Source organism: Trichechus manatus, unplaced genomic scaffold (assembly GCF_000243295.1).
Source record: "Trichechus manatus latirostris isolate Lorelei unplaced genomic scaffold, TriManLat1.0 scaffold00065, whole genome shotgun sequence".
Classification (NCBI taxonomy): domain Eukaryota; kingdom Metazoa; phylum Chordata; class Mammalia; order Sirenia; family Trichechidae; genus Trichechus; species Trichechus manatus.
In genome coordinates, this window is record NW_004444001.1 from 932366 (window position 1) to 946110 (window position 13745).

The 13745-nt window shown below is 46.8% G+C and overlaps 1 protein-coding gene across 2 annotated transcripts in view; it reads left to right on the plus strand.

The window, feature by feature from the left end:
• PNPLA1 (patatin like phospholipase domain containing 1) overlaps positions 1-13745 on the plus strand; it is a 61822-nt gene that overhangs the window by 23881 nt on the left and 24196 nt on the right. Inside the window, exon 2 of one of the 2 annotated variants that reach the window (XM_012556465.1) lies at positions 12957-13210. In XM_012556465.1, the coding sequence (XP_012411919.1) occupies positions 12957-13210 (254 nt within the window). The remainder of the gene's footprint in view (positions 1-12956; positions 13211-13745) is intronic. The other variant, XM_004379404.1, reaches the window with a different exon arrangement.

Genomic DNA, 13745 nt, shown 5'->3' on the forward strand with positions numbered 1-13745 from the left:
TTGATTCTCTGTTTGGCTTAGTTTTTCGGATCTTTGTTGTGGAGGGACGGCGTGGTGCTTCTGCCTAGACCGCCATCTTGCCGGAGTCCTCATTTCCATTTTTGAATACCTACTAAGTGTTCAACACTGGGCTAGGCAACAATGAGGGGAGGAGGGTATTCTTGATACAGTCCCTGTCCTCAGGGAATCTAGCTAGTCAGGGAGACCAGGTAGTCCACTTGAGATAGCCTGAGATAAATCCTGCAGACAGTAAGTGCCCAAGGCAGTTGTTAAGGAGAGGAAGAGAGAAGTGTGGAGGGGTAGGTAATCAGGGAAGACTTATGGAGGAGGCAGATCTTAAGCTAGGCATTCAGGTAAAGTTTGGATAATCAAACCACTTGCCATCAAGTCAGTTTCAACTCATGGCGACCCCACATGTGTCAAAGTAGAACTGTGCTACATAGAGTTTACAATGGCTGATTTTTCAGAAGTAGATCTCCAAGCTTTTCTTCTGAGATGCCTCTGGGTAGATTCAAACTGCCAACCTTTTGGTTAGTAGCCGAGCACATTGACCAATTGCACCACCCAGGGACTCCATAGATGGTAAAAAAAGAAAAGGTTGATGAAATGAGACACAACATCTGAAACAATTATTAAGATAGTACAAAACCAAGAGCTAGAAATGGTGGAAGGATTCCGTGGGCAAACTAGAGATCATAGAAAGGAGAGATCTAAGAGGGGTAAATGGGATGGTGTCTTGGGAGGAGGTATACCCCCTGGAGAGGAGAGGAGAGGTCATTCTAGGCGGGGGGGTGTCATAGGTGCGGTGGTGCTCTGCTCAGGCCCCCATGCGGGACTGAGGCACTCACTCCTCCAGCTTCCAGGAGAGCAGCCTGCTGATGGTTCAGGGCTGAGCGACTGGCCCGTGTGCAGGTGTGGATGGGGAGGCAAGAGTGTGCATGACCTGTTTACTGATCAGAGAAGAAATTGGCCTGACCTGAGAAGGGGCTTTGTGCCTGGGGGAGAAGCACATACATTTGAAGAGGTGCTGTCTTAGTTTCTTGGTGCTGCTAAAACAGAAATACCACAAGTGGATGGCTTTAACAAACAGAAATTTATTTCTCACACTTTAGGAGGCTAGAAGTTCAAATTCAGGGTGGCAGCTCTAGGGGAAGGCTTTCTCTCTCCACTCCGGGGAAAAATCTTTGTCTTTCAGCTCTCTTCCTTAGTTTCTTGGAGATCTCCATGTGGCATCAATCTTTTTCCATTTGTGCTTCTTTGATTCTGTGCCTAATCTACTCTTTTTATACCTCAAAAGTGATTGGCTTAAAAGACACACCCTACACTGATATGGTCTCATCAACATAACAAAGAAAATAAAAATAACAAAGAAATAAAACCGTATTCCCAAATGAGATTACATTTACAAGGGTGTTGTTTTTGTTGTTGGGCGCCGTTGACTCATAACGACCCTATGTACAACAGAACAAAACACTGCCCAGTCCTGCGCCATCCTCACAGTCTTTGCTATACTTGAGCCCATTGTTGCAGCTACCGTGTCAATCCATCTTGTTGAGGGTCATCCTGTTTTTCGCTGAGCTTCTACTCTACCAAGCATGATGTCCTTCTCCAGGGACTGGCCCCTCCTAATAACATGTCCAACGTACGTGAGACGAAGTCTTGCCACCCTCTCTTCTAAGGAGCATCCTGGCTGTACTTCTTCTAAGAGAAATTTGTTAGTTCTTCTGGCAGTCCAATATTCAATATTCTTCGCCAACACCATAATTCACAGTTGTCAATTCTTTTTTGGTCTTCCTTATTCATTGTCCAACTTTCGCATGCATATGAGGCAACTGAAAATGCCATGGCACACCTTAGTCCTCAAAGTGACATCTTTGCTTTTCAACATTTAAAGAGGTCTTTTACAGCAGATTTGCCCAACACAATACATCATCTGATTTCTTGACTGCTGCTTCCATGAGTGTTGATTGTGGATCCACGTAAAATGAAATCCTTGACAACCTCAATCTTTCTCTGTTTATCATGATGTTGCTTACTGGTTCAGGTGTGAGGATTTTTGTTTTCTTTATGTTGAGGTGTAATCCATACTGAAGGCTGTGGTCTTTGATCTTCATCAGTAAGTGCTTCAAGTCCTATTCAATTTCAGCAAGCAAGGTTGTGTAATCTGCATAATGCAGGTTGTTAATGAGTCTTCCTCCAATTCTGATGTCCTGTTATTCTTCATATAGTCCAGCTTCTCAGATTATTTCCTCAGCATACGGACTGAATATTGAAAGGATACAACCCCGATGCACACCTTTCCTAACTTTAAACCATGCACCTCACCAAACCAAAAAACTGGTTGTTGATTCAGACTCATAATGATCCTATAGGACACAGTAGAACTGCTCCCTAGGGTTTCCAAGGCTGTAATCTTTACCGGAGCAGATCACTAGGTCTTTTCTCCCTCAGAGTGGCTGGTGGGCTCGAACTGCGGACCTTTCGGTTAGCAGCTGAGCGCTTAACCACTGCTCCACCAGAGCTCCATATCCACAAATATAGGGGTTAGGATTTACAACACATATTTTTTGGTGTTACAATTCAATCCATAACAGGTGTCTTGATTGGCAGGGCCCATGGGGCAGGGTGTGGGACTGCATTTGCCTTAAACCAGAACAACCCTGCCTTTAGCTATTATATATGTTGAGTTTCTGCCAAGGATTTCTTCTGAACACAGGGCTCCCTGACTGAAAACCCGCTGCCCCAGAGGGTCTCTATGGACCTTCCAGTGGTGACACTGTGGCTTCAAGCCAAATTGTTTTTCAACCAGTGTCCCTGCACTGTGGGGCTAGATTGGTTGACAATCTACAGTCTCATGGGTCTTTCTGTCTCCCAGGGACATCTGTGCTCTCAGGAGGTGTGCCTGACCTGCATCTTAGAAGGATGGGTCCCGAGAGGCTTCATGCAGTCATCTGGTCCCACCCCCTTGCCTTACAGTGGGAAACAGAGGCTCTGCGAGATGAAGGGTGTGTCCCTGGTGGAGATGGAGCTGTGATGGAAAGAACACTGGCTTTGGGACCGTGTTCTCCAGCTGTGTGATCTAGTGCAAGTTACTGGTTAAGCCTCAGTTTTCTCATCTGTAAAAAGCAGATAATTGCAGTACTCACCTCAAAGCAGTGTCGTGAGGATTAAATGAGACAATGAGGCCTCAGAGCCTGGCACAGTGCGCAGCACCAAGGAGGCAGTCAAAAACAGCATGGAAACAGACATGGTTTCACGAGGACTTCAAGGCATAGGTAACATAGATGGAGATGCAGGTAACAGGCCCAGCCAACCAAAACCTCAGACATTTGGGGGCGGAGAATTACTCCAGTCAGCAGAAGTGAATATTAATTATCATGATTTTGAAAGAGGGGAGGAACCTAGTTTGGCAGGGAGGCATGTGGTGTTCCTCTGCACTTGTGCCCTAATGTGAGACAATCCCAAATGGGGAAGACCTTTTTTCTGTACAGCAGAGGCTCACCTGGCAGTTCCTGGGCCACAATAAGAAACTCTTAAGACTAGTGGGTGCCTAGTTCACAACTATTATGTCATCCCAGTGTCCCCTCAATAGTGTAGGGAGAATCTTTAGGGTAGGATGGGCCACAGACTGGAAGGGGGACAGCACTGATTTGGCAGGATCCCAAAGGAACTTAGTTCACCAAAGAAAACAGAAGAGAGCAGGAGCAATGGCCTCGAGAATGCTGCCAGTTTCCAGAACTTTCTAGGCAGCCTCCCTCTCTGCCTGTTTCACCTCAGGCTGAGCAGTAAGACCTTTCAGGGAAGCGCTGGGGAGACTGTGCCTGGATTCCGGAGGAGAGGCACACAGGGGCCAAGGTGAGGCCCTGGGCCTGGGCCCCAAGGACAGAAAGAGGTCCACAGACACCTTGCTGGGAATCAACATGATAAGACAGCAGGAGGTACTTCTGTTTCCATGGCAACATGATACAAGACAATCTGAACTTTTACCACCGATGCCTTCAGTAAACATTTAGGGTTAGAAAAAGGTCTGTGCAGAGGATTGTTCTTGTCCATAAAAAGTATTATTTTTTTTAAAGAAAGCTGCTTAGTAGGTCAGAGTTGTTTTGCTCTTGGCTGAAGCCTGTAATGCATGCAGAACAGAGCAGAAAAATGTGAGTTTTCAAATATATTCTAGTTCTGGTTTCTGCATAGTCACACAGACTGTGATCTAGGGTGTATTTAAAAAAAAAAAAAAGAACAGTTGCCATTGAATTAACGCCAATTCATGACGACTCCCTGTGAGTCAGAGTAGAACTGTGCTCCATAGGGTCTTCTATGGCTTATTTTTGGAAAGTAGATCACCAGGCCTTTCTTCTGAGGCATTTCTGGGTGGGCTCAAACCTCCAACCTTTTGGTTAGCAGCCAAGCACCACCCAGGGACTCTGACATAAGGTAAAAAAACAAACAAGCAAACAAAAAACATTAGCATACAGTTTGCAACACCCAGTGACCTGACCTGGGGTGTGTTGTTAGCTGTTAAGTTGATTCTAACACGTGGTGACCACATGTGTGTACAGTAGAACTGCTGTGACCTTTCAGAAGCAGATTGCCAGGCCTATCTTCCAAGGTGCCTCTGAGCAGGTTCAAACCACCAACCTTCAAACATTTAACTGTTTACACCTCTCAGGGACTCCTTTATTCGCTTATCCATCCACTTCTTCATTCATGCATTCACTCAGCAAATATTTATTGAGCTCCAAATTTATCCTGGGCTGGTTTTCTTTCCTGTAAAATGGAAGAATTAGACTGGATTAATATTTTTGACCTAGGCTTCCAGAATTTTAGGAGTTCCAGGGCTATGCTTTCAGGGGCTTCCTTCCAAGGGTGGGAGGGCCCATGGGCAGGGCCTGGGACTTAAACCAGTACAATCCTGCTGTTAACTATTTTATATACTTATCTCCACCTAAGATTGCATCTGAAAAAGGGCTCCCTGACTGAAAACCCCTCTGCCCCAGAGGATCTTTATGGGCCTTCCAGTGGTAACACTGTGACTACAGGCCAAACTGTTATTCAACCAATGCCCCGGCACTGTGGGCCTATAGAAATAAAATGATGAATAAGCCAGATCACTGCTCCTCAGGGGCTTGCTGCCACTGTGAGGATAAACTGAGATTATAAGTGTGAAAGCCTGTTTGGGTAAATGTTGTTAGGATAATAACAATAATTATTATTGTAGTGGAGTCGGGCAATCAAGATATACCCACAGGAAACTGCAGCCTACAATTAGGGACCAGGTTGGAACAGCTGACTCCCAGGTGCTCCATGGAGGGATTCCGAGAACTGCCAGGGCTTTTCTGGGAACGCAGGCTCGGCTCGCTGGCGCCTCCCCGGGGGCTGCTGAGCCCCCTGCCTTCCCCTGTGCCCACCGGCGCGCTGCTGCGAGGAGCGGGGGCGGCCGCGGGAGGCGCCTCGCGATGATTGGCCGAGCAGGAGGTTGTTGCTAAGCTACCAGCCCACGGGAGACAGGCGCCTCCGTAGTCCCATCCTCCACCGCAGACGCATCCCGCACAGCAGACCTAATTCCGGCACCCCGTAAACGAGTTCCCCGGGAGCTTAAATTGTCAGCCGCCAAGTGTCCATCTTTCTAGGATTTTTTACTTAGCAAGAGGCGATGTGGAGGAGGGGGAAGAGAAACTGTCTGCTTTTACTCTCTGGGTGACCTTAAATAGCTACTTCTCTCTCTGGGCCTCAGTGTCGTCCTCTGACTGCTGGGGCTCGTTCATTCATCATGCATACATGCATTCATGTTTATTAAGTGTCTACTATTGTCCTGTCAGTGTATTAAGTGCTAGGACAAAGGGATGAACAAGACAGAGACCATCCTTGCCCTTACAAAGGGAGGAGACATTAGACACTTAAACAAATAAACAAGATAAGTACATATTTAATTATACCTCTTCTATGAATTTTCTGAGCCCTTTTTTTTCCTACTAAATAGTTCAGTGGTAGAATTCTTGCCTTCTATGTGGGAAATCCGGGTTCAATTCCAAGGCACCACATACAAAGCCACCTCCCATCTGCAGAGGAGGCTTGCATGCTGCTTATGATGCTGAACAGGTTTCAGTGGAGCTTCCAGACTAAGACGGGCTAGGAAGAAAGGCCTGGGGATCTACATCTGAAAATCAGCCTATGGAGATCCTATGGATCACAGTGGTCCAATCCACAGCCAATCATGGGGATGGTGCAGGACCGGGCAGCGTTTCGTTCCATTGTGTATACAGTCGCCATGAGTCGGCAGCTAATAACACAACAACAAAGTGGGCAAGAGAGGGAGTGTCGCTGTCAACCATGTCTATACTACAGCCCTACCATGCTCTGAAATGGGGTACACCCTCCCATCTACACAGTGCTTTTACTTTGCACATTGGCATCCATGTGTGTGCCTGACCACACTTTTGTAAGGATGTGGGGCAGGGATCATAGTCCCCTTGCTCAGATGAGATAGCTGAGCGCCAGAGACATCAAGAAACTTTGAGCACGGTCACGTGGGGAATTACTGGCATAACCAGTAGTGAGCACCTACTATCTGCAGGCATGTTTTAAAAAAAAAATCTTCTTCATAACAACCCAGTAACGTAACGATTATTATTCCCATTTTACAGGTGGCAAAATTGAGGCTGAAAAAAGTTATTTAACTTGCCAGCTATGACCTAAATAGTATGCGATAAAGCTAGGATTTGAACCAAATCTGTCTGGTTGTAAAACCTGGGCTCTTTCCAAGAAATGGATCTGGTCACAGAAAAGAGTACAAGACTGTCCAAGTGGCTGAAACTTGGATGTATGGCTTCCTAGTACCCTTTAAAATCTTCCAGTCTCAGGATCTTATTTATTTATTTTTCTACTGGAATTCTTGACACAATAGTCTCATAAAACCTGGTGAACTGGCCACACTAATCAAGAGTTAATTCTGTTATCTAGGATATGATCTTGCCTTTAAGCTTTTATTGGGTAAGTCAAACAGCTCTTCTCTTTGAGCATCTCCATTGCTTGCTTTTCCTTCCTCTCACATTTTTATTTTCCTTTGCTCACACATGGAACAAACACTGAGCACCCATCAAATGCCGTGGGAGGCTCAATAGACATAGGTAAGTGAAGGCCATTCCTGTCCTTGAGGAGTTCCCAGCCTATAGCAAAGGCTTCTGAAGGGCCTCCTATGGGCAAAGCACAGTGATAGGCCATTAAGAAGAAAGGAGGAGGGCCACAAAGACCTGCCCTCAGAGAATTTGATTCTTGGCTGGAGAGACAGACATGCAAAGATGTGGAAGGAGATGGGGGAGCAGCAGTGGACGTGGCGATCATGGGCTAGGGTGGGAACAGCCAATTTCACGTTTCCTATCAGGACACATTGGGACTGTGGTGCTGCTTTTAAATCCCATCTTGCTGTGGTTATTGTGGGACACTGTCCCCTAGACCCCAGCAGCCTGCAGCCTAGAAGGAAGACTTTAAATGGGAGAAGGTTCTGGAAAGTACAGAGATGCATAAAAAGCAAGCTAAATTTACCCCTCCTCTCAGCACCCAGCAACAACTGTGCTTAACGTTGACTTTCTACCAACGGAGAATCTAGAAGACTGGTTGCTTCTCCTCCAGCTGGGAAGCGAGAGACAGAGAAAAGTACAGAGACTCTGAAGACAGAGACCTGGAGAGAAGCAAGGAGAGGCAGAAATAAGTCTCACTTTGGTGCATGGCTCCAAGGAACAGCAGGAAAGAATTCAAACTGGAGGACTGGAGTGAGAGAAAGCAGTCTCCCACCCTCTCCCTCTCTGACTACACAATTCTGGCTAGAGCATTGCTGATTTCTAGATAGCACCATTTTCAGATGCAAGTACATTGGAAATGTCAATAATATTTCTATTACCTTGACTGCCGCTTTGCCTCTGTTACTTACCTACACCCACCTTTGAAGAGCTAAGAGTTGACTGTAAATGGATAATATACAAAAAACAATTAAAATAAGCATGATAAGAATTTAAAGATGCATACCTTTGACCTAGCAGTCCCACTTCTCAGAATTTCTCCTAAGGAAAATAATTAAGGACATAGGCAAAGAATTTAGTAGTCCCTGGGTAGTGGTGTAAATGGTTAACGCACTAGGCTGCTAACAAAAAGGTTGGAGGTTTGAGTTCACCCAGGGGCCTCAGAAGAAAGGCATAGTGATCTACTTTTGAAAAATCAGCACTGAAAATCCTATGGAGCACAGTTCTACTCTAACATACATGGGGTTGCCATGAGTCAGAGTTCACTTGACAGCAACTGGTGGGCAACGAATTTAACAGGAAATTGTTCATTGTGGCATTGTTTAGTAAAGGAAATGAAAAAGGAAAACTAAACAGTCAGCTCCTATCAGGGTTCCTGGGTGGCACAAACAGTTAAGTGCCTGGCTACTAACCGAAAGGCTGGTGGTTTGAATCCACCTAGAGGCACCATGGAGGCCTGGTGATCTACTTGCAAACAGTCACAGCCGTTGAAAGCCCTATGGAGTGCAGTTCTACTCTGCAACACACAGGGTCACCATGAATCCGAATCAAATTGATGGCAACTGGTTTGTTTTGTTTTTTAAATTGGGGACCTGCTCAATAAATAATGGTATAACTTTATAGTAGCACTCTGTGCTGCTTTTAAAATGAGGTTATAAGTGGATAGTGATTGATGTGGAAAGATAGTCATAATATTAGGTGAAAAAGCAAGTTACAAAATAGATACACTATATCTAGATATATAGATATATACGGTATGACATATTGCATTAGGCAAATCTGCTGCAAAAGACCTCTTCAAAGTGTTAAAAGAACACTAAGATGCTCCTGACCCAAGTCATGGTATTTTCAATTGCCTCATATCATGTGAAAGCTGGACAATAAATAAGGAAAACCAAAGAAGAATTGATGCTTTTGAATTATGGTGTTGGCAAAGAATATTGAATATACCATGGACTTCCAGAAGAACTAACAAATCTGTCTTGGAAGAAGTACAGCCAGAATACTCCTTAGAAGTGAGGGTGGTGAGACTCCATCTCACATACTTTGGACATGTTATCAGGAGGGACCAGTCCCTGCAGAAGGACATCATGCTTGGTAATGTAGAGGGTCATCGAAAAAGAGGAAGCCTCTCAAAGAGATGGATTGACACAGTGGCTGCAACAATGGGCTCAAGCATAGCAACTATTGTGAGGATGGCTCAGGACTGGGCAGTGTTTCGTTCTGTTGTGCATGGGGTCGCTATGAATCGGAATCGACCTGACAGCACTTAACAACAGTATGACCCCGTATGAGAATAAAATACATAGCCTAGAAGGACAAAGACAAATGTTAATCTCTAGGTGGAGGAATTCCACATTTTAATCTTTTTTTTTCTTACCTATCTGCATTTTTAAAAAATTATTTTTTCCACAATGAACATGTATTAATTATGCTATAAGAATAAATTTCCTTCTATCTGTTTGTCTTACTCATCTAGTGCTGCTGTAACAGAAATACCACAAGTGAATGGCTTTAACAAAGAGAAGTTTATTCTCTCACAGTCCAGTAGGCTACAAGTCCAAATTCAGGGCGTTAGCTCCAAGAGAACGCTTTCTCTGTCGGCTCTGGAGGAAGGTCAGTGTCATCGATCTTCCCTTGGTCTGGAAGCTTCTCTGCGCAGGAACCTCAGGTCCAAAGGATGTGCTCTGCTCCTGGCACTGCTTTCTTGGTGGTAGGAGGTTCCCATGTGTCTCTGCTCGCTACTGTCTTTTATATCTCAAAAGAGATTGGCTTAAGACACTATCCAATCTTGTATACCTCATCAGTATGACTGCCGCTAATCCATCTTATTACATCATAGTGACAGAGTTTACATCACATAAGGAAATCACATCAGATTACAAAACGGTACACAATCGTACAATACTGGGAATCACGACCCAGCCAAGTTGACAGATATTTTGGAAGGGACACAATTCAATCCATGACACCTTTCCAGCCAGTACCCCTGCTAGGAGTGCAGGAGTATATGGGTGAGTGTATGGGCGAGTGAGGACCAGGTGCTCCTGGCTCTGAGGCATTGTGGGAAAGGTCATCGACCCTTGGGAAGTCAGTTCAAGCCACTCATCAAGAATTCCAAAAACAGTGAGTCCCCACCCTGGTTCGACTCCCCATTCCAACTAGTCTCTCGGGCAAGACCTCAGTGACCCAACACTTTGGTATCCAAATGCTCAGTTGCTTCATAACCTGTGGGTGGTTTGGCTGCTGGCCTCCCTTGAGGGAAAACACTGTTGGTACATGTCAGCACATGGAAAAGCTAACCTCGATAAAACTGCTTCCCAGGAGCACCCTCCCCTGAAAGAGGGTAACAGCAAGATGTTCCTATTGCTCCAGTTGGTCACTAATACACATATGCAGGTGTGATTCTGATCGTGGCTGAGAAAAGGCCGTCACCATGGCAACCCAGGCTCAGCCTTATGCTCTTGGGCCTCAGCCCTGGGTTCAGACCAATAGCTGGGGAAAGAAGGTGGGGTTTGGAGTCAGAAAAACCACTTCCTGGCTGTCCAACCTCAGGCAAGACACAACTTATCTCTGCTGTGGTTTCCACATCTGTAAAATGGTGCTGAAGCTCCTTATCCTGTCTGCCTCCAGGACCGGTGTGGAATAATCTATGAACTGCAAAACGCTAGAGGTGTAGAAGGCATCCTTAGCTTTGGTTTCTCCCAAAATTTCTGTGTGACTTCAGGCAAGTCACTTAATCTCTCTGTGTCTCAGCTGCTCTATTTGTAAATAGGGGAGTAACGTCCTTCCTGATTACTTCACAGATACATTGTAAGGCACCTGTGAGAATCCCAGAATCTCAACGTTGGAATGAATTTTAGCCCTTACTGCCCATGCAGGCATCCATTTGAGTTCTCTGGCAGAGGTACTGGTCCAGCCTCTGCTTGGTTACATCCAGTGGCAAAGAGTTCATGATGGCACAGCCTCCCAAGCAGCCATTGCTATATGACACTAGCTGTAAGAAAGTTCTTCTGTATAGGATGTTTTACAGAGAAATATTTCTTTTTTAAAAATTGCTATCTTTTTCAGAGCTAGTTCCAATCCTGATTTTCTCAGAGGGTTTGCACAGGATAGAAATTAGCAGCGATCAGCAAGAAGCAGGTACAGGCACGGAGGTGGGCAAGTGTCAGACCCAGGAGGTTTCCGGGTAAACCTGTGCTTGGCTCTGCAAGTTTGGACTTAGTGTAGTGGAAGGAGCATGGATTCCAGGATCGCACTCTAGGTTAAAATCCCTCTTTGTCCACTTACTAACTGGTTGGCCCTGAGCTGGTTATTTTACCTCTCCCAGCCGCAGTTTCCTTATCAGTAAAATGAGAATAGAAAAAAAAAAAAAACAAAAACCCATTGCCATCAAGTTGATTCTGACTCATAGTGACCCTAAAGGACAGAGTAGAACTGTTCCACTGGATTTCCAAGGAGCAGCTGGTGGATTTGAACTGCCGACCTTTTGGTTAGTGGCCAAGCTCTTAACCACTGTGCCACCAGGGCTCCAAGAAAGAAATAGCTACCTCATAATACTGCTGTGAGGATTAAGCAAGATAGCACTTACTGAATTTACAACCCAAACTTCCCTGGTGGCATTCTGGGGGCTGGGGGCTGGGGTTCACGCCCTCCTCTACGATGCCCTGAACAGCACATCTGCCCTCTGGGCCCCATCTGGCACTTGTGAGCTCTTGCCCTGCCCTGCCCCTACTCCTCTCTGAGGTAGAGGGAAGGTTTATCTCCCCCTCCTTGGGAGGCCAGCCACATGGCTGTGCTCAGCATCTCAGAAACCCGTTGGTGAAAACAGGGCCTTCTCTCTCTCTCTCAGGCTTATCAGATTTTTAGCTGCCATTGAGTTGGACCCTGACTTACAGTGATCCCATAAACAGTGAGATCAGACTCTTGTGAGCCATAGGTTTTTCATTAGCTAGTTTTGAGTAGTAGACTACAAGGCGTTTCTACCTAGTCCTTCTGAGTCTGGAAGCTCCACTACATCTGTTCAGCATCATAGCAACACACAAGCCTCCACGGACGGACAGGTGGTGGCTGTGCATCAGGTGCATTGGCAGGGAATCAAACCTGGGTCTTCCACATGGGAGGGCAGAGTTCTACCACGGAAGGACCACTGCCTCCACCTCAGGTCTATACCAGGGGCCATAAAGGGGAGATGATGTAATGGTTTCAAGGCAAAGTTTACCTCCTCCTCACAATCCACCTGCCTCAAGGCCAGCGTCCCCTTGATGCCCACAGACTTAGTGGACAATAAGCAAGTGTCCTAGGGAATCACTTGGTAAAAGCTTTCCGCTGTATCAGTGTTTTGATGGGAGCCTCATATAGACCAAGGGACCCCAAAAGAATATGGCTGTGGTGGTGGTGTTTCATGCATGGTGACAGGAAGTTGAGGTAAGCTTATCTGGGGTAGGAAAGCATTTCTTTAGGCCTCATATGAAAAGCTCTATCATGTAGCAACTCCTGGACAGAGAGTCCGGCCACCTGGATCTAGTTCTGCCATGGACCAGCTGTGGGCTCTCTGGGGCAAGTGACTTAATTCTTCGGTGCCTTGGTTTCCTCTGTGCAAAATGGCAGGTTGACTCCTGAGACCTTCCCAGCTTTAGAATTCTAGCTATTCCCATTGTTGGATGCAGGATAAGATAGCAAAAGTACTGTAGACCTCTCTTGACCAGGAGCCCTGGTGGTGCAGTGGTTAAGAGCTATGACTGCTAACCAAAAGGTTGGCAGTTTGAATCCACAATCTGCTCCTTGGAAACCCTATGGGGCAGTTCTACTCTGTCCTATAGGGCCACTATGAGTTGGAGTCAACTTGATGGCTGTGGGTTTGGTTTTTTTGTATTTTTTTCTTTTAGGCACGGTCCACAGTGAGGATGATCACCACCCTTCCTCTCTCTGTTTCCTCTGCAGATGAGTACCTTAGAGTCCTCAATGTGGGTGTGGCCGAGGTGAGGAAATCCTTCTTGGGGCCCTTCTCCCCGTCCTGCAAGATGGTGCAGATTATGAGGCAGTTTCTGTACCAGGCTCTGCCTGAGGACTCTTACAAGTTTGCCACAGGGAAGCTGCACGTAGCCCTCACCCGGCTCACGGATGGAGAGAGTGTCGTGGTTTCGGAGTTTACGTCCAAGGAAGAGCTCATAGAGGCAAGAGGCCTGGGAGGCGGGGTCGGGGCCTGGGAGGCGGGGTCGGGGCCTGGGAGGCGGGGTCGGGGCCTGGGAGGCGGGGTCGGGGCCTGGGAGGCAGGGTCTGGGAAGGGAAAGTTGATGGGCTGGGTCTGGGGACGTAGGGGTGGGAGGGTACAGTTGGAGGTCCCAGCCTGGGGAACAGGGGTCTGGACTTGGGAAGGTGGAGTCTGGTCCTGGGAGGCAGGGTCTGTGCTGGGGAGGCAGGATCTGGGACCTGGAAGGCAGGGTTTTTTCCTGGGGAAATGGAGGCTGGGACTGGGGAGGCAACGGCTGGGAGCAGAAGTTTGGAAATGGTCCTGCTCCAACTTGATGGGCTCCTGGGGTGGTCCACCGTCTGCCTCACTTCCTTCCTTCTGTTTCCTGCTTCCCTGTTCCTTCCCTTTCTTCATCGCCCTCGCATCTCTCTGTGCCAGGCACAGTGTTAGAGGAGACGCCCTGGACACAGAAAACTCCAAGGCGAATCAGACTTGGTCACTGTCCTCAGTGCTTATCGCCCAGCATCCCCAGGGCCTCA